The sequence below is a fragment of the Tursiops truncatus genome, chromosome 15 (genome assembly GCF_011762595.2).
Source record: "Tursiops truncatus isolate mTurTru1 chromosome 15, mTurTru1.mat.Y, whole genome shotgun sequence".
NCBI classification, from domain to species: domain Eukaryota; kingdom Metazoa; phylum Chordata; class Mammalia; order Artiodactyla; family Delphinidae; genus Tursiops; species Tursiops truncatus.
In genome coordinates, this window is record NC_047048.1 from 21,595,227 (window position 1) to 21,619,348 (window position 24,122).

Here is a 24,122-nt window from a genome sequence, read left to right on the forward strand (position 1 = left end):
GTTAGGTGTTGATCTATTAAGTTGGGGGTCGGTGTGTTGGGGGGTTTAGGGGGCGGCGATGGTACATAGGATAGTCAGGGAAGGAAGGTTACATGGAGAACGCCAGGTTCATAAAAACCTGATCTATGAAGATCTGGGCAAGACTGTTCCAGACAGAGGGAAAAGGAAGTGCAAAGGACATTCGGGGAGCGGGCAAGGAAGACGTTGGCCTGTTCAAGGAACCGCAATATATCCTGTGTGGCTGGAGAGTGGTAAGAAAAGACAGAGGTGGGCAGAGACCAGATGCAGGACTTTAAGAGCCATGATAAAGAGTTTGGATTTTGTTCTAAATGCAACGGGAAGGCACCGGAGGGTTTAGAACATGAGAGTGACAAGGGCTTATTTAATCTGTAAAGAGAGTGTTGATTGTAGGTGGGGAGGGCCAAGAATGAAAGCAGGGATACCAGTTAAGAAGCACAGTAGTCCAGGAGAGAGAGAAATGTAGCTTTAGCTAGGACGAGAGTAGTGAAGATAGGGGATGATGGGCAGATTGGATGTTTTGTAGGCAGAGGGAAGGACTTGCTGATAAACGGGGGAGGGGTTGAAAGAAAGAGAGGACTCAGGGAATGACTCCTAAATTTTTGGCCTGAGTAATGGGGTGTTTGATGATACTGTTTATTGAGGTGGGATGTGGGGAGGGGCTTAGCTTGGATGGAGAATCAGAAAATAAACAAGACATTGGCATAATTTATTAGCAATACAGATGGCCTACCATATACAGTTTTGCTATCTAGTGGAGATTTCCTTATCTTCCATGGCTCATGGACTAAACCACCATTAACCCTGACTTTGAGTTCAGCTCTTTCCTTCCCAGTTAGTTCCCCATGAGACGCTCATTTTCTCCATAAACGCCACCTAGGTCATCTCTAGAAAGACCTAGAAGAGTGACATCTGTCTCTATTTTTGGAATGCCTACATGTCCACAGAACTCAGCAAGTTTCAAATTCCACCAATCCAACAGCCTTGCAGAAGTGCACAGAGTTATCAGTATCACCACATAGATTGGGCAAGGAAGTTTGATTGCTAGCCTGCAGACTTTCCTGTCCAAACATTGGTCTCTTGGGGGTGGGGGGGTAGTTTTTTATTATTATTATTAAACCATTCATTTTTCCTCTGCCACAGAAACTGATACAAGCTGATTTATATGTTCCAGGGATTTAGACATAATGCATATCACATTACTGCAGGAGGTTTCACTGTTTATTGTTGTTTAAACACTGGAGAAGTTTGGTGGAGTCATATTCTTGGCTTCTTTCTGGTGTTTCTGTTGCCAAGTAATAGAAGAAACTCCAACTATACAGTCCTGAATTCTCAAATAATGTCCACTGATGTTCACTACTGGGCAGTTGATGAGAATCCTAGGGTGAAATGTTGGAACATTTACCTATTCTAACTCCAGCTAAGTGGAACTATGACTTGATTCTTGTGTTTAAACAATACAAGTAAAAATCCCTCCTTCTACCCAGGCATCCATTCCTGGTCCCTCCAGCCTTTGCCCCTCCACGAAATGTTCTGGATCTAAGATTAAAGCATAAAAACAACCAGTACACGGTTAAAAGGATTTAAAATATTTTTTTAACCAGGTTAATAGCTGCAAATCACTACAGACAATAGTCACCTATCCCATTCCTTACCAACCAGGATGTGGGGTGGGTGGCATGGGTAGGACCAAATACTCTGTTTACAGATTTCCCGTTAATCCCATTAATTTGGGGCTGTTTTTAGCCCCAAGTCTCATTCTTGCTTGCCAATGTACCTAGTGTTTCAAAGTCTCAAGTCTCTCAGGACAGGACAGATCAATTCTGTTCTCCTCTATATCTCAATCTAGATTTTAATAGAGACAAACCCTAGGAGTTAGGGACAGGTGGCGTGATGGAGTAAAAAGAATACAGAACCATATTTTAGTCCCGCCTGTGCTACTGACTTGAACTTGGGAAAGTCATGTCACCTTTCTGGGCCTCTTTCCCCTATCTGAGCAACAGACTCCTAGAGTCAGGCACTCTGCTTCAGTGATAGAACTTCCCCATCCTCTCACCCCTAAGCAAACCAGCTAGGGCTTTTCTATTCAGAGAGAGGATGAGCCATGAGGCTACTTAAGGCAGAAAAGCCTTGAGGACCCGGAAGAACATAGAAGGCCCCCAGGAGGGAGCTATGCTGGCAGCCTGAAGTCATAAATAGTCATTCCGTGGTTGTTAAAGGGCCGTGAACACAGCGTGCTTTATGGTGATGGATGGTAGGCTTCAGCCCAGCAGAGGCTGAATCCAAATGGGACCTCAGGGAGAGCTGTGGAGGGGAGTGTGCAATCACTCTTCTCTTTAAGGAGGATCTTTGACCTGACAGGACAGAGAACACACTACCTCCCTGGAGGTTAAGTTTACCATCCAGGCCAAGAATGTGGTGGATGCACCACATGTGTTCATCTGGGGTTTCTGGGACTCGACAAAACAAAAGAGCTAAATCCAGAGGTTAATAGTTTGTGCCTTGAGCTCAAGTCTCATTTAGTCTCACGGATTGGGTTCTGCGGGAGCTGACTTGGAGACAAGAGATTATTGTCTACTGTGCAGGAAATTTATTAGGGTGTGCTCTTAGGATCGACTCCTGTGGGGGAAGGGAAGGAATAGGATTGGACAGAGGGAGCAGTTTGACTGTGGTGCAGTCACAGGAGGCTTTGGCAGAGCCCAGGGGGAGCTCTGAAGCTGGGATGGCTGTTCTGAGTTGTTCTGAGTTGGAGTAAAGGGGCCAACCAAGCCTTTGTATCTCTGCATGGACCAGTCATTGGATGTTAGTCATGGGGCATGACCTTGGGTAAGGCGGCTCTCCAGCCAAGGACAGTTCCTTGAGAGAGCTGACAGCTGGGAGCAGTCAACCTACAACCTCCCCAAGAGCTGGGGCCTAGGTTCTCCTGTCCTGAAAGGGGACTAGGCATGACAGTGTGGCACTTGCAACAGTGCACCCATTGTGCTGCACAGATCCACTTGCTTCTTTTTCTATTCTGAAAGCAGCACCTTTAGGACCCTGGTGGACGTCTTTTCCTGTGGGAAACTTATAAGAGGAAAGTTAGTGGGACAAAGTATAGCTCTTGCTGCTGCTGCTGCTGCTGTAGCTCACCTTAAGGTGTAACTGACATACTCATCATTTCCCTCCTCTCCTATCCATCCTAGGTTCCTCTCACCCTCTGCTAGCACCTCTATACTTCTCAGGCTGTGGCTACTGTTTTTGTCCATTTACTGTAAAATAGGCCAAAGGAGAACTAAGAGACACCAGGTGGATCATGTGGGTGCCACATCATTCCATTTTACTACTCGTGAAAAACTGAACAATCTTAGTGCCTCCCTGTGCTGAAGGCTACGTATGCTTCTCCTCTACTGGGGATGGGGTCCTCATTATTACCTGGGCAGCAGGTCCAGCTCCAAAATCCCATCTTAGCATCTACTCTTTCCTGTTGTCCCTGGCACAAGCTGTTGCAGGTTGGGTTCTCTGGGAAATACTCTTGAGTTGCAGGACATTTATTGAGGAGTGCTCTTGGGACCCACATCTGTGGAAGGAGAGAAGGAAGCAGGATCTGGCAGAGGGAGAAGTCAGGTTGCAGTGCAGCCATAGGAGGACCTCAGCAGACCCTTTAGGGAGCTCTGAAGCTGGGATGTCCCTCTAGAGTTGTTCAAGTTGGGCTGAGGGAGCCAGGTTTTTTACCCTGCATTGATCAGTCACTGGATGCTAGCTGCCCCGGGTAGGTGTGATGTTGGGCAAGGGGTTCTCTTCAGCTAGTGGCAGGGTTGGGGTGGAGGGAAAGGAATAGGTTCTTCAGTCCTGAAGGGGGAATCTGGGCAGCACAGTATCCTTCAGCTCCACCAATCAGTGTGATCTTGGCATTCACAATAAAGAGCTTTCAGTCTGGGATGGAGGGAAGGTGGATGGACCCTGTGTGCCAGGCACTGATATGCTCCCCTCATAGGACCTTAAATGCTGATGTGCTTTATTCCTTCAAACTCTCACCATTCTCTACCGATAGGAAAATGGAGGAAAAGGATGCATTTCATAATAGAATTAATTTCGTGTCTGGACAGAAGCCTTGCCAGACTGGAGGAGGAAACAGGCGATCTATCACAAGGCGCTACCTGCAGGAGATGCCTTGATGTTGAGAGTAACAGGGAATGGGATGACTCTTTGCATTTCCTCTGTCGCAGCCACTACAACACAAGATTTATCCAACCGGAAATCTGCCCTGGTTTATTGTCTGGGTAGAGCCACAGAAACAGCTGAATAAGCTGGGACCTCCCAGTTTACCATGGAAATCTTTGCACACTAATAGGTGCTTGATTACTATTTGCTGAAGGCATGAACACAAAAGGCTTTGCCTTTCTGTTTCATCAGAGTGGGGATGACAATAGGACCTACTACATTACATTGTTTTCTATTTCTTCTAGAATTTATTTTTGATACTTCATACTTTCCTAAAATTGTCCACTCCATCTGCTTTTTTTTTTTTTTTTTTTTTTTTTTATAAATTTATTTATTTTTGGCTGCGTTGGGTCTTCACTGCTGCACGGCAGCTTTCTCTAGTTGTGGCGAGTGGGGGCTACTCTTGGTTGCAGTGCACGGGCTTCTCATTGAGGTGGCTTCTCTTGTTGCGGAGCACGGGCTCTAGGTGCATGGGCTTCAGTAGTTGTGGCGTGTGGGCTCAGTAGTTGTGGCTTGCGGGCTCTAGAGCACAAGCCTCAGTAGTTGTGGCGCACAGGCTTAGCTGCTCCGCGGCATGTGGGATCTTCCCGGACCAGGGCTCGAACCTGTGTCCCCCGTATTGGCAGGCGGATTCTTAACCACTGTGCCACCAGGGAAGTCCCCCATCTGCTTTTTAAATCTAAGTTCCAAGAGCATAGAGCCCTTGCTTGTTTTGTCTACTGTTGTGTCCCCAGCATCAGCAAAAACCACAGAGCGGGCTTCCAGTAAATATTTGCTGTATGAGTAAACGTGTCTGGGGGAGGAAGAATTATTTTGGAAAAAAAAAAGAAGGAAGAATTAATTCCTCTCCTAATCGTGACTCATTTTCTTCAGGTCACCCTTGGCCTTTTCTTATTCAAAACATCCGCGAAAAAAGCGCAGTTCCAAAGCAGTTGGCGCGGTTGATATAACAGTATTTGAAAACACCATTATCGGGAGCGCAGCAGGGCATCTGTGCTCTTGTATGAACTAGCTATGATCTTCCTCCGTAGACCATTCACATCTTTGAGACACCCTCCTCTGGGCTTCCTCCACCGTCTCCATTTCCGTTTCCCAAGAATGGGTGAGGAACCCACTGAGCCAGGCACTGTGCTAGTCCGTAGAAGTTTTGTTTTTCTGCACCAAAATTTTCACATACTGCGTTTTCCAGGGTCCACTGGAGACCTTGTGGTGACCGCACTGCAGCGCAACGTCTGGGCGACGTTGTCGCAGCGTCCCCTGGGGGCCAGCCCGAGATCTCCTCGCCGCCCGCGGTCGGCCTTCAGTGCGCCGGCTCCCGGAGGGTTCCAAACAGTTGGGGGTTGGACTGACTCCAGCTTCGGTTCCGGGAGACCCTCCTGATCGGCCTGCCGTCCCGGGGCCATGAAGAAGGCCGTCCACAAAAGCGTTAACGGTAACTGGGTGATGTCCTAGGGACCAAGACTTCTTCACTTTTCCTCCTCTGTAAAATGGGAAAGTCACACTCTTGGGCCTCTCACGATCATTTGTTTACCAAACTATAATTTACATACAGGAAGAGCCCCCCCCCCCTTTTTAGTGTACAGCTTTGTGAGTTTTGATAATCATATACCCACGTTTAACCACCACCACAATCAAGGTGTGGAGGTCTCACCACCCCCAAAATTACCTTGTGATGAAGCCCCTTTGCTGCCAGTGCCTTTCGCCACCCCAGTTCCTGACACTCCTGATTGTTTTCTACAGTTTTGCCCTTTCCATGGAGAATGTCACAAAAATGGAATCATATGGTATGGAGTCTTCTGAATCTGGCTTCTTTCACTTAACACTGCTGTCTTTTGAGACTGGGCTTCATAGTAGATTATATCATGAGCACTTTAATTTGCAAGCTGAGGTTGGAACTCAGACCCTGTCTATGATGCCAGTTCTCTGTTTGCTCAGGAGCCAGAGGCTCGAGGAGGGGATGACCTGTAATCCTGGAAAGTCTTGAAGATGGTACCTTCTTTATACTAGGTTACTTTATTTTCCAGACAGAGAGCATCTGTGGTTTGGGGGAGGGGGAGGTTGGAGATAGGCAAGGACACTTGCTTGGAGTCGAAAGGGCCATGAAACCGCCCAGCTCCCTGCAGCTGGAGATGTGGGAGCATGGGAAGCCCCTCCCGCAGGAGTGGGGAGGACTCCTGGGCCCCCCAAACACCACAGTCACATGGATTTGGCAAGGTAGCAGTTTGTCACTTCTCCTTAAGGGAAAGTGTTGTGTGTGTGAAATGCTGGAAGAGTGTGCTGAAAACAAGTTTCCCCAGAAGCTTCCTGTAGACTGAAAATGAGTCTCCTCAGAAGCTTCCTCTTGGGGGAAAAGAACTTGTTGTTTTAAATCACTCCTCCATCTTTGAAACTTTTCTTGTGAGATTTAGTTTTGTAGAAAACATACTTCAACACCTCCCTACCCATTTTTCCTGGATTTTCCTCCCAAATGCTTTTTTTCTACTGTCCATTTCCACTGACATTGCTTGGGTGACATGCTCTGGGTGAACGCAGTAACTCATTTCTCACTTCCACTCTGGACTCCACAATCCATATAAGAGCCAGAGGTTTTTGTTTGTGTGTTTCTTTGAAGGCAGACCTTAGCTTGTCCTGCTGAAATTGCTTCTAAGCTTTTCTGTGAGGTAAACCTGCCAAGCAGCCTGTCTGCTCTGCCTTTGCCCCTCCTGCCTGCCCCCTACTGGTCTCCTTTATGTTCTTTCCTGTCTCAGAATCTTGATCTAATTTGCTCTCTCCCATCCTACTTTGCTTACAGCTTTCCTGTTGGTCTTTTCGACCTCAATTCGGATTTTACCTCCTCTGTGAAGCCTTGGCCCGCCTTCCTCACGGGAGATGTTAGCCTGTTGGTCACCCTCAGAGCTCTCTGAACTTTTCCTTCATAGCATGTGTCACAGTTTGTTGTTCTATATATGTTTACATGATTCACTGATATTTGTCTCAGCCACTAGGCTAGAAGATCCATGAGGGCAAGAAACACTTACGTTTCCTAGCACACTGCCCGTATCAATAACTATTTGTTAAGTGAATGGATAATAACAACTAACATTAATTAAACATTCACAGTGTGCTAGGCACTGTGCAAAAGCCCTTTAACTATCTCCTTTAATTTTCATAACAACCCTCTGAGTGGGCATTTTTATTATCATCACTTTACTGATGAGGAACCTAAGGAAGAGAGAGGTTGAGTAACTGCCCCAAGGGTCTGGCTTTCTACTGTCATGCTGATGTCTAGGTGAAGGACTAAAACACATCTCTCCTTTTTTAGAAAGACAAATCGGCCTCAAGGTCAAGCCATCTGTACACAACTTGAGCAAAACTCAGGAGACCAGACTCACTGTGGGCAGCCTGGGATTAGGCCTGATCATCATCCAGCATGGGCCCTACCTTCAGATCACCCACCTCATTAAGAAGGGGTCTGCAGCCAGGGATGGAAAACTCCAGCCAGGTGACTGTGCTTTCCCCATGCCTCCCAAACACTCCACCGCTTTCTCTCTCCCATCTGCCTTCAGGGAGACTCAGGTTTCACTGTAACAATGATAATGATGACATTGTTTGAGAGCTTTCAATGGGCAGGCCAGTTGGTATTACTTGTATAACCTTCGCTGTTGGGCATTTTTATTCATTGAATTCTTACAATAACCCTCTAGGTAGGAGCTATTATTGCCCTTTTACAGGTGAGGAAACTGAGGCTCAGTGAGACTGAGTTCCTTGTCGAGGTTCACCCCCATCTAGCAGGTGGGATTCATATACAGGCACAGCGTCACTCCAGCGTTTATGGCTCTCTGTGGATAAAGCTTTCTTCTTTTGTAGGCAGTATTAATCATCATTAACATTTAGAAGCATGATCTTATTTCACCTTCCTGGCAATCCCTGAGGTAGAGTCTACATTAAAAAAATTTTTTTTTAATTTTTTAATAGACCTTTATTAGAGTATAATTGCTTCACAATACTGTGTTAGTTTCTGTTGCACAGCAGAGTGAATCAGCCATATGCATACATATATCCCCATATCCACTCCCTCTTGAGCCTCCCTCCCATCCTCCCTTTCCCACCCCTCTAGGTCACTGCAAAGCACTGAGCCGGTCTCCCTGTGCTATGCTGCTGCTTCCCACCAGCCAACTATTTTACATTCGGTAGTGCCTATATGTCAATGCTACTCTCACTTCACCCCAGTTTCGCCCTCCCACCCCATGTCCTCAAGTCCATTTTCTATGTCTATCTCTTTATTCCTGCCCTGCACCTAGGTTCATCAGTACCTTTTTTTTTTTTTTTTTTTAGATTCCATATATATGCATTAGCATATGGTATTTGTTTTTCTCTTTCTGACTTACTTCACTCTGTATGACAGACTCTAGGTCCATCCACCTCACTGCAAATAACTCAGTTTTGTTTCTTTTTATGGCTGAGTGATACTCCACCGCATCTATGTGCCACATCTTCCTTATGCATTCATCTGTCGATGGACATTTAGGCTGTTCCATGTCCTGGCTATTGTAAACAGTGCTGCAATGAACATTGTGGTACATGTCTCTTTTTGAATTATGGTTTTCTCAGGGTATATGCCCCGTACTGGGATTGCTGGGTAATATGGTAGTTCTCTTTTTAGTTTTCCAAGGAATCTCCATACTATTTTCCATAGTGGCTGTATCAATTTACATTCCCACCAACAGTGCAAGAGGGTTCCCTTTTCACCACACCCTTTCCAGCATTTATTGTTTCTAGATTTTTTGATAATGGCCATTCTGACCGGCGTGAGGTGATACCTCATCATAGTTTTGATTTGCATTTCTCTAATAATTAGTGATGTTGACCATCTTTTCATGTGCCTCTTGGCCATCTGTATGTCTTCCTTGGTGAAATGTCTATTTAGGTCTTCTGCCCATTTTTTAACTGGATTGTTTGTTTTTTTGCTATTGAGCTCCATGAGCTGTTTGTATATTTTGGAGATTAATCCTTTGTCGGTTGTTTCAGTTGCAAATATTTTCTCCCATTCTGAGGGTTGTCTTTTTGCCTTGCTTTGGTTTCCTTTGCTGTGCAAAAGCTTTTAAGTTTAATTAAGTCCCATTTGTTTATTTTTGTTTTTATTTCCATTACTCTAGGAGGTGGGTCAAAAAAGATCTTGCTGTGGTTTATGTCAGAGAGTGTTTTTCCTATGTTTTCCTCTAAGAGTTTTATTGTGTCTGGTCTTACATTTAAGTCTTTAATCCATTTGGAGTTTATTTTTATGTATGGTGTTAGGTAGTGTTCTAATTTTATTCTTTTACATGTAGCTCTCTGGTTTTCCCAGCACCACTTATTTAAGAAGCTTTTCTCCATTGTATATTCTTGCCTCCTTTGTCATAAATTAGGTGCCCATATGTGCATGGGTTTATCTCTGGGCATTCTATCTTGTACCATTGATCTAGATTTCTGTTTTTGTGCCAGTACCATACTGTCTTGATTATTGTAGCTTTGTGGTATAGTTTGAAGTCAGGGAGCCCGAGTCCTCCAACTCCGTTTTTCTTTTTCAAGATTGCTTTGGCTGTTTGGGGTCGTTTGTGTTTCCATACGAATTGTAAAATTCCATATGAATTTTTTGTTCTAATTCTGTGAAGAATGCCATTGGTAGTTTGATAGGGATTGCATTGAATCTGTAGATTGCTTTGGGTAGTATAGTCATTTTCACAATATTGATTCGTCCAATCCAAGAACATGGTATATTCCTCCATCTGTTTATGTCATCTTTGATTTGTTTCATGATTGTCTTATAGTTTTCTGAGTACAGGTCTTTTGCCTCCTTAGGTAGGTTTATTCTTAGGTATTTTATTCTTTTTGTTGCAGTGGTAAATGGGAGTGTTTCCTTAATTTCTCTTTCTGATTTTTCATTGTTGGTGTACAGGAATGCCAGAGATTTCTGTGCATTAATTTTGTATCCTGCAACCTTACCAAATTCCTTGATTAGATTCTACATTAAACCACCTTACAGAGAAGGAATCAGATATTTAGTAACTTGTACCTTGTCACACCAAGGAGTGGGGATTTGAACCCTCTCTGTTATACTCTTTGTCAGTACTGCCCTGCTTCTCTTGGCTTTGGGTGAATGAATTTTCCATCCAATTCAAGACGTTTTCCCAGTGCCTACTCTGGGCCTGGTGCTGTGCTCAGGAGTCAGGGACGCACAACGGGATGGTAAGGTGGTGGGAAGGAAAGACCATTCAGTGGGAGCTGGCCTGAATTCAGGCCCAGGCTCTGCCACTTTCTAGTTCTGTGACCTTGGACAAAGTCCCTTAACTTTCCTGGCCTTAGTCACCTCATCTCTAAATTGGGATAATACCACCTTTGTCAGAAGTTGCTAGGATTTGATGAGATAATCTTTATGAAAGTGCTTTGAGGACTACAGTGCTATGGAAATACTGGCAGTAATTTCTCTTAGGCTGTTCTTACTTAGAGATTCTTTAGACTGGTATCTTTTTCGTTGTTAACCAAAAATGATTGTGGTACAGGAGCCCCCAGTGGATTAAACCACTGGTTTGCAACTCTGGTTACCTATTAGAATCGCCTGGAGGCCTTTTAAAGCAAAAATGCCTTGGCCCCATGTCCCCAGAGGTTCTGATTCAATTGGTTTGGCTTTGGGGATAGGGCAGTTCATGGTTTAAAAGCTCTTCAGGTGATTCTAATTGCAGCTAGGGTTAGAAGCAATGGATTAAAGAATTAAGTAGATCAATGATGCTATTACAAAAGTTTACCTCACCTTAAAATCCAAAGCATTTTCTCCACATAGAAAATGGTGCTGGGGAACAAACTGACAGAAAGAGAGTTCTGGATGCTCCAGACCAAAAGAACTCTAGGCCAGGTCCCATGGGCCTTTTCTGCTTGTTCTCCTTAGCTTCTCTGGGGTCAGGGGACAGATGCTGGTTGATAGCCAGAGTGCACACTCACTAGAGTGGGACAGGAGTATGCTTTCATGCACATGAAACAGGATCTCCTGGTGGGGCTACAGTTAGTGGGCTCCTGGAGGTCAGAGGCAGTCTTGAAATCACCTTTTAAATTCACAACTTACCTACAGCACTGGCACATTTATTATGTCTGTGTTTGATAAGTGAATAGCAAGTGAGTATTTGTCCTAGGCATTTTGCAAGGTGTTTCCACATCTATTATCTCATTTAATCTTTGCAACACTCCTGGAAGGTAGATAACAAAACATAGAGCCTTAGAGAGATGAAGTAATTTGTTCAATACAGAGGTAAGTGGGTGGTCAGAGCTGAGACTTGAAACCATATCTGCTTAGAAAGCCCATACCTTTGACTAGAAAAGAGATTTCAATAGAGAATAAGTCCAGGGCCCCAAATCTCTTCATGACAAGTCAGCCACTTCTCTTCAAGGTCTAGGTTTCAAAGACTCTGTAACTCAGTCCTTTTGACAATAATTATGAGATTCTGAGAGGTGATGAACCTGATGTTTTTTTGACCCCATTACCTCCCAGCCCCATTATTTCTCATTCATGTGCTTTGAATTTCTCTCTTTTTGGTGTTTAATAATAGGGCTTCATCTTGATTTCCTAATTAGTTTATTCTGGCTAAACTTTAAAATCCTTTTGGCTAGTATAGCTTTAGTATAGCTTTTCTCCCTTTTCGTGGAGAAATTAATATAGCTTTGAAGGTAAATACAAGTCATGCACTGGTCACCACCCTCACTAGGCCACATTCATTCAATAAGCCTTTCCTGAATGCCTGCTCTGTGTAGGCATCCTGCTAGGCGCTGTGGTATAATGATGAACCAGACATACATGGTCTCTAACCACACAGAGCTTATGGAATTTACAGCCTAGTTTGTAGAGATGGTAGTGGCTTGGCTGCTGCAAAGTTGATTAAATACAGGTAATCGAGACAGTTTATATAATGTGGTTCCTATAGCCCATTAAATCAGAAAGAAAATGTATAATGTTGATATACATAAATACTAAATTGGTGTTTCTTTATGAAAGGCAATGTTAATGTCTATTGCCGGAGTACTCACATTCACACAAAGATATGTCTGGTTTACGGCCAGGAGGGTCAGGGAATTAAGCTGTTTATTTTCTGCCCTCATGATAAAAGTCACCCTTTAACAACATAATTAAGCAGAATGACAAGCCATAAACACTCCTTTTAAGATTAGGCAAGTAAGCTCATCCAGTGACGTTTTCTTCCTCCCCCCACCATTTTAATTAACCTCCATAGGGTGAACAGTTTTAGATCACACAATCTGCAGGTTGCCGGGAGAAGCCCTATTTCATTCTGAAGTTAGCCCCAGCTATTTTTAAAGACCAAAGCAGAAGGTTTTCTTCACCCTTCTAAGTATTCATTTTCTTTAATACTGTGAACTTTTGTTGCTGATAGGATCTAGCACTATGGAAATTTGTCCTTGGCATTCCTTGGAGGCTTCCTTTGGGATCAGCATAATTCCCAATTATAGCACAGTGGGGAGTAGTATCAGAACATGTACTTCATCTTGACTCTTTTCTCCTCTGACGTTAGGCTTCAGCTGTCTTTGAGGTTGATTGAGGGGTCTCTAGCTTCCCATGCACAGAGAGGTGAACATGTCCTTTGGGACTCATTGGGGTCACTTTATCCGATGTTAGCTATAAGGTATCCATGACCATTTGGCAGGATGTTGGCAAGAGCTGATGACTAAGATTTTACCCAATGTGAGTCTGTCTGTCCTTAAAAAGCAATTTCCCTGTATTCCTTCCTCTCTTGCTGAATGCCCTTGTAGTAGTCAGAGGTCTTCAATGCAAGCAATAGAAAAGTTCTGTTAAGGCATTGGATTTAGAACACTGAGTCTGACAGAATTGCCAGAAAGCCTGGAGAACCAGGTTTGGAAAATGGTGAGAGAACAAAGGGCCATGGAAACTGGGTGCTCCTGTCACCTCTCTGCATCTCCCGCTCCAGGTTCAGTGACCCAGGGAGACTGACAAATAACTGGACCTAGTTTACATGTTCATGCCCTAGCTGCTGCGTACAAGTGAATAACTGGGCTTTTTAACATCCAGTTTGGAGGTCCAGGAGCTTGCTGTCAAGATGTGGTTCTCTTCCTATCTGCTGGGGGCTCAGGAGCTCCATGGTTGGCCATCACCCTCCCCTGTCTGTTCAGCACTGTGCTATGGTAGGGGACCTAGCTGTCAAATCCCTTTGAGCTGACATACTCTCTGTATACATAGCTTAAACTTAATTAAAGCATGCTAATTGTCCAGTGTTTCATGTAGAATTACTTGCTCAACGAATACTATGTAAGGGCAAACATTAAACTGAAAGGCTTGATGTTTAATATGGTCTGCTTACTGTGAAGGGCATTGGAAATGGCCAGGCAGGTATAATAGAAAGGTCATTTATTCACTTAGTGTTAAGTGGTTTTTTCTTTAATAGTAATAGCCATTTATTTTACTTGAAACACATTTTTAGAATCCTAAAGGATGATTCAGATTATAAATGGTTTTTAGCCTCTGTCACACCAAGGACTTTAGAAATGTTGTAAAAACGTGCTACAATATCTACCACCACACTATTAAGAAACATCTTGCATGTATTCTTCATTATTCAGAGGATACTTATGTCACTAAGAGGGTCATTTTTATTAAATAAAGGCTGAAGCCTGGCTTTGGTTCAAAATGAACCAACAATATGAACCCATAAAATGAAATACCTCACCCCCCAAAAAAAAAAAAAAAGAAAAAAGAAAAACATCGCACAATAAAGCCAGAAATGGTATGATCCTTTTAAACCATTATCTTAATTTTACCAATTTTTTTTCCTTTTTCAGGTGATGTTTTGATTACTGTTGGCTATGCCAATGTGTTAGGATATACTCTTCGAGAATTTTTAAAGCTTTTGCAACATATCACCATAGGAACAGTGCTACAAATCAAGGTTTACCGAGATTTTATTGACATACCCCAAGAATGGCAAGAAATATATGATTTAATCCCTGAGACCAAATTCCCAATTACACAGTAAGTAGTTAAGTTTAGGAAATCTTTGTTATACTACAGAATTCCCAGGGTCTATGAAGTAGAGTCTTAGTTTAATGTGAGAACTATCAGTTGGACCATGTAGGAGGGATTGATGACACTGCCACAATTTAGTGGGTTTCTAAGTCCTTTTGCAAAGTACAATCTGTAGGACCTAATATGAGGCAGAATGATAAAGGCAAGAGCCTTGGACATGGAGTTTAAAAAAAGACCAAACTATCCAATGGCAACTCCACCTCCAAACTTACATGCGTGACTCCGCCTTTTCCAAAGTTAGCCCTTAAACATGTGCTGTGAATCCCATTTCCTCGTTTGTCTCCGGCATATTCAACTTCTCTCTCTGGATCCTTCCCAATAACATTTAAGCCCTTTTAAAACCTCTACCATCTTAGCAAACCCCACCTAATTCCACTCTCCTCTCCTTTCCCTTCCAGCCACTGCCCTGTCCCTTGACTCCAAACCCATTGAAAGAGCTGTACTAGACTTTGCCATTTCCTCAGGAGACACCATTTCCCCCCTCAGTGCAGGCCTTGGCTGAGTCCTTTTTCCCAGGGTCACCTACAACCTTCATGCTGCTGATTTCAGTAGACTCTTCTCAGTCTTTATTTTGCTTGGCTTCTGAGCAGCATTAGACACTGTATACTCAACTCTGGTTGAAACATCATGTTCCCCAGACTTCTGGGATACCATACTCCCATGATTTTCCTATTTCCTCTAGTCACTTCCTCTTGATCTCCTTTTACCCAACCTCGGAGTTCCTCAAGGTTTAATCTTTGGCTTTCTTCTCTCAATCTCCTAAGCAAACTCCTTGATTTCTCTAAAAATAGAACTACCATATGACCCAGCAATCCCACTACTGGGCATATACCCTGAGAAAACCGTAATTCAAAACGAGACATGTACCACAATGTTCACTGCAGCATGGAAGCAACCTAAGTGTCCATCGACAGATGAATGGATAAAGAAGATGTGGCACATAGATACAATGGAATATTACTCAGCCATGAAAAGAAATGAAATTGAGTTATTTGTAGTGAGGTGGATGGACCTAGAGACTGTCATACAGAGTGAATAAGTCAGAAAGAGAAAAACAAATACTGTATGCTAACACATATATGGAATCTAAACAAAAAATGGTTCTAAAGAACCTAGGGGCAGGACAGGAATAAAGATGCAGATGTAGAGAATGGACTTGAGGACACGGGGAGGGGGAAGGGTAAGCTGGAATGAAGTGAGAGAGTGGCATGGACATATATACACTACCAAATGTAAAACAGATAGCTAGTGGGAAGCAGCCGCATGGCATAGGGAGATCAGCTCGGTGCTTTGTGACCACCTAGAAGGGTGGGATAGGGAGGGTGGGAGGGAGATGGAAGACAGAGGAGATCTGGGGATATATGTATATGTATAGCTGATTCACTTTGTTATAAAGCAGAAACTAACACAACATTGTAAAGCAATTATATTCCAATGAAGATGTTAAAAAAGAACTTGATTTCAGTGGTTTCTATTAGTATCCATAAATTAATAATTTTCAAATTGTATTATCTCCAAACTTGTATAAACACCCACTTGATATCTGCATTTGTATGTATCATAAACCCCTCAAACTCATTATGCCTAAAATCAAAAGCCAGCTTGCCACTGTCCTAGTGGAAGAACACTCACATAGTCAAACAAGCCAGAAATTTATGGGTTGTGCTTGATTTCTCCATCTCCCTTTTCTTTAAGTGACAAATTCAGTGCTCTGATGCAAGAGTGGTCCTTATTAATTCTGACCAGATTACTGACCACTAGTTGCTACAGCTGTGCACCTTTGATTATTGGGATAGGCTCAAAGAAATATGGCTAGGGGCTTTACTAAGACTAAAAAATGGCCCATATTCCATAGACATTACTTTAGAGTCCAACTTGTGGCCCTAGGAACTGATATGGCCAGCAGATGTGCTTTGCTTGTCTTCCTCAGTGTTTTAAACACTGTAGAGAGAAAGGAGGATACGTAGGGGGGGCTTTTCCAGGGGGCAGTAATAAGCTATTTCTTGACCTAGGCAGTAGCTACCAAGGTATTTATAATTTTCTTCATTCAACTTTTTTGCTTTTTTTTGTGTATTTCAAATTTTTTTTTTTTTTTTGTGGTACGTGGGCCTCTCACTGCCGTGGCCTCTCCCGTTGTGGCGCACAGGCTCCGGACGCGCAGGCTCAGCGGCCATGGCTCACGGGCCCAGCCGCTCCGCGGCATGTGGGATCTTCCCGGACTGGGGCATGAACCCGTGTCCCCTGCATCGGCAGGTGGACTCTCAACCACTGCGCCACCAGGGAGGCCCTCAAAAAAATTTTTAATGAAAAAATATCTGAATCGCTAAATTTACAAATCTAAGATTTCATGCAAAGAGTCTTTATCTCTGGTTTCTCCTGAAAAAACTAGAAGATGGGCTTGCATTCCCACACGGTGACAGTGGACTAGAGCTGGGCAGTTGTCCCCTTCAGATGACAGATTGGGGAAAAAATTCCCAATAACTAAGCCAATCCTGATTTGATTAAAAATCATTAATGATAATAGTGATAACTGCTTACTATGTGGTGGGCACTGCTTTACAAGCATTATACCATTTAATCCTCATGCCAATTCTTTTTATTTATCCTCGTTTTACAGATAAGAAAACTGAAGGCAATAGAGTGTATAAATTTGCCAGAGGCCACAGGGTTAAGTGGTATATGTCTGTCTCCAGAGCAGCAATGTCCAATAAGAACTTTCTGTGATAGTGGAAATGTTCTGTATCTGCGTTATCCCATGTGGTAGCCACTAGCCACAGGTGTCTACTAACCCCTGAAATGTGAAGATTTGTAACTGAGGAATTTTAAATTTTATTCAAGTTTAACCAGTTTAAATTTAGCAGCCACACGTAGCTGGTGGACCTTGTATTGGGGAGTTCAGCTCCCGAACTTGAGCTCTTAACCATTTGCTTATAGAACAACTACATTCTAAGCTGAGTTTGAGATTCAGAATATTAAAAATCTAAGGACGGCAGTTTGACCATTCAAAAGCAAACACAGAACAGCTCAACTTAAGTATGAGGCTAAAATCCACAAACTTAGGAACAATATCAATCATGTTCTGAATCCCTTTCTTAATAAAGCAAAGTGCTTGCAGCTAAGGCATTTTAGCATCTTACGTGGAAGAGGGCGGGGAAGGGGCAGAAGTGGAAGGAAAAGGCTTATTTGGTATGACTTCCTTCAGGAGCAAACAGCACTGTGTGCACAACGGAGAGAATACTCCATATGCTGCTCTGGGCAGGCCTAGTCATATAAAAACTGTTTCCAGCTAACCATGACCTCTGCTGGCTTGTGGCGTCACTATCTAATGCAGTTCAATAAGAACCTGGCTCTGCCGCCTGTCCTTGATGGTTATCTAATACAGTTACAAAGGATGTCCTTTGCACTCTGAAAGCAAACTGTTCTAGTCCTGAGATCTGAATCTCCTTGCACAGCACTAAATCAAGGATTAAAAGAAAAGAGTACAATTAAGACTAGTGGCCCTTTGTAAAATTGACTCCACACCAACTGTCATTTCCAGAAGAGATAAACTTTAGGAAAAGCTTCAAAAGCTTAGGAGCAAATAAAACAGGCAGGCCTCCAAGGATGTTAGTGAAAACACCAGTAAGTCTGATAGCTTGGAGGGACTGGGGTAGGGAAGAAATCTATTTCCTATTAGCAGCACAGAAAGTAACAGAGACGGTAACCGAGGTTCATAATTACAAAGGTCTGGTTTTGGATCTGCTGGCAAATCCAGCACCAGAATGAGAGGTAGCAGGTAACAGACAGCATTTGTTCAGGAAAATAATAGCAGGTGCACGTGCTGCCATTAGAAAAGTTCATTAGAAAAGTTTGCTGTTGGCAAATTACAAAAAAAAAAGTCTTTACAAGTTTTTGGATGGCAACAGCGAGATGGAATAGTGAATGATGAGATACCTGGATAGAAAGGTATTCTACAGATCCACATATGTAAACCCAGATGAGAAGCAAAGAATGATGCTCAGGGGAGGAAAGAAAAAGACTCAGATTAGCATGTTGAAGGTCTTTGAGGGCCATTATTTCTGGACGTCCCCTTGGAAATCAGTAATATTCTGTTATTGCCGACCCCATGTGACCCATGAAAACTGAGTTCTGTGGAGGAGATGGCCACATTGACCTGTCATTCTGTGTGAAGTGAAATTAACCCACCGTTAAGGCCTGCTAATATTCTGGTCAATAGTCTGGCTTAAGTCTGTGCAAAGCTTTTTAAAGTAATGTGAAATAATTTAGGGCAGAATTTGATTTCCATTTAGGAATGGAAACAAATTTAAAGGTAATTTTTTTTTTGGCCGCATCTCGTGCCTTGTGGGATCTTAGTTCCCCTACCAGGGATTGAACCTGTGTCCTCGGCAGTGAAAGCTCAAGCCCTAAGCACTGGACTGCCAGGGAATTCCCTAAAGGTAATTTTAAAAAAGAGAAAATTTTCAATAACACAGAAAGGTAGTGTTAAAGCTAAATTGTATTCTTTCTTTTACGAACCAAAGCAGGTTGTAAGACAATCTCTTAGGTGATAATGAATGTTCAGACATTAAGAATCCATTTCATTCACTATTCTTCTCATTTCAGCACAACAAAGAAAACTGAGGAGGCAAAAGATGACTCTTTCACAAGCAGTGATGACAATGAAGATGCAGTTTTAGATAAAAGACTTAAGTACTATAAATATCCACGGTCCACTGGGCATTACCCTGCAAGGAGACCGATGTCTATCTCCAGAGAATGGCATGGATATAAAAAGAAGAACTGTACTTTTAGTGTAGGAAAAGACAGTAACTGTGACGTGATGATTCACAGAGACCACAAGAAAGAAGTGAGGGCCCCTTCTCCATACTGGACAATGGTGAAGCAAGACGACGAAAGCTCCTCCTCCTCCTCGGCCTCCTCTACCTCAGATGCATTTTGGCTCGAAGACTATGCCCATGCTGATAAGGGCAAGAGTGAACCTGTATCAAAAGTTGGTTAGGAGGCGACTTCCCTGGCCCCTTTCTCTCGGACCAATGAACCTCGCCCGGGAGCGTTCCCAAATAAAGCTTGCTTAAGTTCAAAAAAAAAAAAAAAAAAAAGTTGGTTAGGCAGCAGTTTGCAAATCTGTGACCACAGGAGCATTTGTCTTGAAAACACCCATTTTTTGTGCACTGCCATGTATACATTTGCTATACTTACAGGAATATGTACAGACTTAACATTTCTCTTTCACGAGTGTGTTGTAAAGCCTTTAGAGACCTTCTTCAGTGTGATATCCGAAGATTTCCTTGGGGTTTCACAGGCCTCACAATTATTCAGATCCTTAGGACCCTCCTTTCTGAGAAGAATGTCTCATCATTTAGAAAATGCAGCAGAGGAACCCAATATCAGAATGTGTAAACACAGTAGAGAATTTTACTCTTCAAGTATCACATTTTACTTTAGTTTCTCGTTTGTAAACTTCAAGTGCCCTACTTAAAAGAAATGAGATTTTTGCCTAGTTGTTCACACTAGTTTTTTTCCCCCTTTTCAGCCCCACTTTTACCTTTTTTTAAAAAATATTTATTTATTTGGCTGCACCGGGTCTTAGTTGTGGCATGTGGGATCTTTCATTGTGGCGTGCAGGCTCAGTAGTTGCGGCACAAGGGCTCTCTAGTTGTGGCACATGGGCCCTAGAGCGCTCGGGCTTAGTTGCCGCACAGCATGTGGGATCTTAGTTCCCCGACCAGGGATCCAACCCGTGTCCCCTGCACTGGAAGGTGGATTCTTAACCACTGGACCACCAGGGAAGTCCCCCTACTGTTACTTTGAATGTTGGGTTGATAGTTAATTACTTGAAAGAGATAGGATAGAAACAGATGAGGGAGAAGGCGAGGAAAAAAACCCACAAAATTCTGCCACGGTGAAGATAAAATGAAGCAGTGTGAATACAGGATATGACTGGCAGGGAATTTATATTTTTCACAAATAACTCTTTCGCAAAAAAGGCAAAAAAGGGGGTAAAACCCAGACCATTTAATTATTCTTACCCAAGAAGACAGACTTTTAACTGTGTTTATCTTAAAAAGCCACCAATAATAATCTGGAAATAGTTACTCTGATAGCCACTTAGCCTTAATTTTTAATAGTTTCTCATGCTTCTGTACTTATTATATTCCTGTTCTCCTTTAAAGCATCTAAAACAAAAACTCAGCATGTATCAAATACTTGTTGATTAACTGATTAGGAAAAACGCAAGAAAAACATTTAAACAGAAGTTTTATTGACTTTAGGTCAGTTGGGAACAATTACCTGCATTTATGCTTTTTGATATTTCATCTCACTGGAAAAAAAGATAAATGTTACATTAAAGACTTTTCACTTTCACATACTTGCTGCTCTTAGTTGAGAAAATGTTCAGCTCTTTCCTGCAATATGTGTTTCAGTACTACAACTCATCAACGAAAGGTGTATGCCCCAAATTTCCACTTGCTGCCATTGACTTCTGGCCAGAAACAAACTTCTTTGCAGCCTTTAAGTAAACAAACAAAATAAGACAGAAAGTTAATAGAAATAAGCAAGTAGATAAACTTGTTCCTTTGAGTATTTCATCCTACGTGTGACTGAGCAAGTGTGGTGCTCTAAATAGGAGCGTAGCTGTTAAAGAGGGAAAAGGAAAACCCTTCTGACGTTGCAAAACAGGGCAGAGTCTCCTTGAGCAGAGCTGTACTTCCCTGCTTTGGTATTGCAATGGCAAATAGTCTGAGTCAATAAAAATAAACTGATTGTTAACTTAAAAGTTACACTTTATATCCTAGTATTCCTTATGCCGCTACTTTGAGTCCAAAGGCTGGTTGTTTAGGTTAAGTGCAATACCACGAGGAGCAGTCCCACATTATCTCAGGCCAGCTTTTTTAATAGACAGTGTTGCAGGCAGCTGGGTTGGACTCACATGATAGTATGGTATATAAGATGAGCACAGCCATTTGGAAGGGTATGTAATGATGAACTTATGGTTCAAGTGAAATCAAGTCAGGGCTGCTATCTTAAAATAGCCTGCTTCTTTTTTCTATCCCCAAGGGGAGACCCCTTGGTGAGAAGATGGTTAAGACCTCGACCATGGAAGGGGAGTTGGCATTTTTAATACAGAAAGGACTGATTTTGGGTTCATTCTGTAGTTCATGTACTTGTTAGGCATAGCAGGGAATACAAAGAGGTATAAGACATAGTCCTTGCCCTCAAAACAACTCAATTTTATAGGAAACAATATATGTGGAAAAAAAAAATAGAGCAGGGGCAGGAGAAGGTCTTATGTTGAGAAGACTAAAGAAAATCTTGAGATGGTAGATTGCGAAAGATTGGCAGGATAGAGTTTATTTCTTAGGAGTGAGGAGGAAAATACCAAACTTGACAATTAGGTTGAATCGTATGAAACTGCCAATATTTGACTCTTCTTGACCTTTAAGAATTTAAAATGGTTTAACCTAATGGTAATTTAGTTGCATGAGGAAGATACATCACCCTGAGTTGACAAGGAAGCTATCTGCAGATATGGGGATGAGCCCTTCTGCCTCCACACCAGGTACATAAGCACCAAACACCACGAGAACAGCATATACAACCCAAGGAAGGTTACGCATTCCTTCTGAAACTGGATCATTAAGGACAAGTTATTTGATGTTAAATAAATTTTCATTTGCTTACATTTATGACATCAGCGTCAGCTACCGAGTCAATCTGCTCAAGGACTGTGGATGGCGGCACATATGAACCAGCAACTAGAGCCTGGGACCCAACTTCATCCAGGAAACCCTCAGAAGACTCCACTGACATTAGGTACCCAGCTTTCAGCTTGTTCCTGTCCAATAAAAGGTGTGCAACTAAGGCAGATGCCAGTTTTACAGAGCAAGGCAAAGTATGTTCCCACACCTTAAACATGTTTGGGTAAATATACAAACTAAATAACAGCTTTGAAATCTTACAGTGCTAAAGGTCTCCATTCTATTTCTTCAATTCACCAACTATTTTAGATACATTTTTGGTGATGGTTTTAGGTATCTCTATTAAAGAACATCCCTATGTGGGCTCTTCTCACTGTCCCTTTAGCAGAATGCTGTGTGCTGATAATATAACTTCCCTTAACCCCACCCCTAGTCCATTTGTGTGCTGGGATTTGTCTCACTGAGGGTAGGGAAAGTGGGGAAGGACAGTATAGGTCTTATAAGTCCCTGTAGCTTAAATATGGGCACAAAAACATCAATTTGAAATAAAACAAAATCCAATTCATTCTTATCCCAGGAAGAAATTATGTTCAATAAGGCACTTGAGTTATTTAACTCAAACTAATCTCCTTGGCACTCTGTAGCAAGACTTCCATTTAAACATAATTACAATTTAATGTAGCAATTTTACCACACTGTCCACTTAATTGAAAAAAGATTTTACCTGCAATAAACTTTACCAAGTGATTATTAGTTTGTCCCTTCAGCAATGACACCTCACCTTCTCTTTTTCACTATAGGAGGAGTAAGAACCTTACAAAAAAAGTATCAACTCCATCAAAATGGCAGAAAATAAATATATCTTGACATTAACAACCAAAATTCCATTTTCTAAATGTTGCTGTACCTGATAAGAACTGTGCCACACTTATTAAGAAAATACACTTTCTTAAATAAATTAGATTTGAAACAGATTTCTCCTAAGCTTATCCATTGTTTCAATTTATTATAAGGTTTGTTTCTGATGCAATCATGCAGAGCTGCATCCTATCGATCCTTGGTTCCATGTATACAATATTTAATAAATTGTGTTGTACTTATTTGAGAGATGCACTTCTTAGTGTGTTCAGTATAACAAAAGTAATAATACTAATGAGAACAGAAATGGTAAAAGACTGTTCCCTCCTGGGTTGTAATTCACCCTGTCATATTTCCTTTGTGGGCAATACTAAATGATCATAGAGGCCTCCGGAGTTTTAGGATTCACATTCTGAATTGTCCTAAATGGATGGAGTCAAATTTAAATGTTTTAAACTCCTGTATGAAAATGCAAGCTGATTTCCAACTCTGTCCAAAGCCTGTCTCTTTTAGAGAAACTCCCAGAGCTACTGAGTTAAGAGGAGCTGTTAGCACTTTCAATGTGGGAATTTAAAAATCACCAAATAGGAGACAGATATTGCAATCTTTTAATCAGATACATTTTTTGGTCTATCAAATCAGTAAAGAGGAAAAAGTTGCCAATGGTTATGGTAGAACAGGCACTCTCATATATACTGACAATGTGCTTATCAACTGGTAAAACCTTTCAACATTGTGACTCCAAAATATAAAAATAAAAATATTACATAAACACAAACGTATATTTTAATACACAGCCTTTCATTATAATGTTTATAACTCTTGGCCCAGTTGCGAATCTATACCAAGAAAGTAATATGAAATACAAAAATGTTTTAAAACCCAAAGATATCCTTTATAGTTTATAATTTCAAACTGCCAACTTGTTGAAAATGTCCAATAAGTATATTTTGACACACCAGTTAAAACTGTTTATGACAAATTTTTAGTAATAAAAATAAATGGAATAAATGCAAACAGCATTATAATGTTAAAAAAAGAGAAGAATCATTGGTAGGGAATGAAAAATAATTTTTGTCTTTGTAATTTTCAATTTCTACAATAAACACTAATAAGTATTATTTATTAACAAGTATATATACAATATTAACAATTATGTTTAAAAATGGTCAAGAAAATAATCAAAATGTTAACAATTATATCTCTAGGGGGTAGGAGTATATTTCCCTTTCCTTTTAAATACTTCTCTGTGCCTTTCAATCCTTTTTGTGTATTTATTACAATAGTGT

At 41.9% G+C, this 24,122-nt stretch overlaps 2 protein-coding genes across 2 annotated transcripts in view; one reads left to right on the top strand and one right to left on the bottom strand.

Moving 5' to 3' along the window:
* Window positions 1–4,519: 4,519 nt before the first annotated feature.
* On the top strand, window positions 4,520–20,626 carry PDZD9 (PDZ domain containing 9). Its single transcript, XM_033839331.2, has 4 exons — window positions 4,520–5,650; window positions 7,520–7,699; window positions 14,032–14,221; window positions 18,878–20,626. Exons 1-4 carry the CDS (start codon window positions 5,620–5,622, stop codon window positions 19,272–19,274), a joined length of 798 nt encoding a protein of 265 aa, XP_033695222.1. The 5' UTR covers window positions 4,520–5,619; the 3' UTR covers window positions 19,275–20,626.
* UQCRC2 (ubiquinol-cytochrome c reductase core protein 2) overlaps window positions 20,517–24,122 on the bottom strand; it is a 31,467-nt gene continuing 27,861 nt past the window's right edge. The window contains exons 13-14 of the mRNA XM_019921972.3: window positions 21,959–22,112; window positions 20,517–20,786 (exon numbers count right to left, since the gene is read on the bottom strand). Coding sequence (XP_019777531.2) covers window positions 20,703–20,786; window positions 21,959–22,112 — 238 coding nt within the window. The 3' untranslated portion in view covers window positions 20,517–20,702. The remainder of the gene's footprint in view (window positions 20,787–21,958; window positions 22,113–24,122) is intronic.

What these genes read in the sequence shown, in the direction of transcription:
- PDZD9 (XM_033839331.2), top strand. Translation starts at nt 5,620, where the DNA reads ATGAAGAAGGCCGTCCACAAAAGCGTTAACG. An exon ending in CGTCCACAAAAGCGTTAACG is followed by an intron (nt 5,651 to 7,519) that starts GTAACTGGGTGA and finishes CTCCTTTTTTAG; the next exon opens with AAAGACAAATCGGCCTCAAG. An exon ending in GGATGGAAAACTCCAGCCAG is followed by an intron (nt 7,700 to 14,031) that starts GTGACTGTGCTT and finishes TTCCTTTTTCAG; the next exon opens with GTGATGTTTTGATTACTGTT.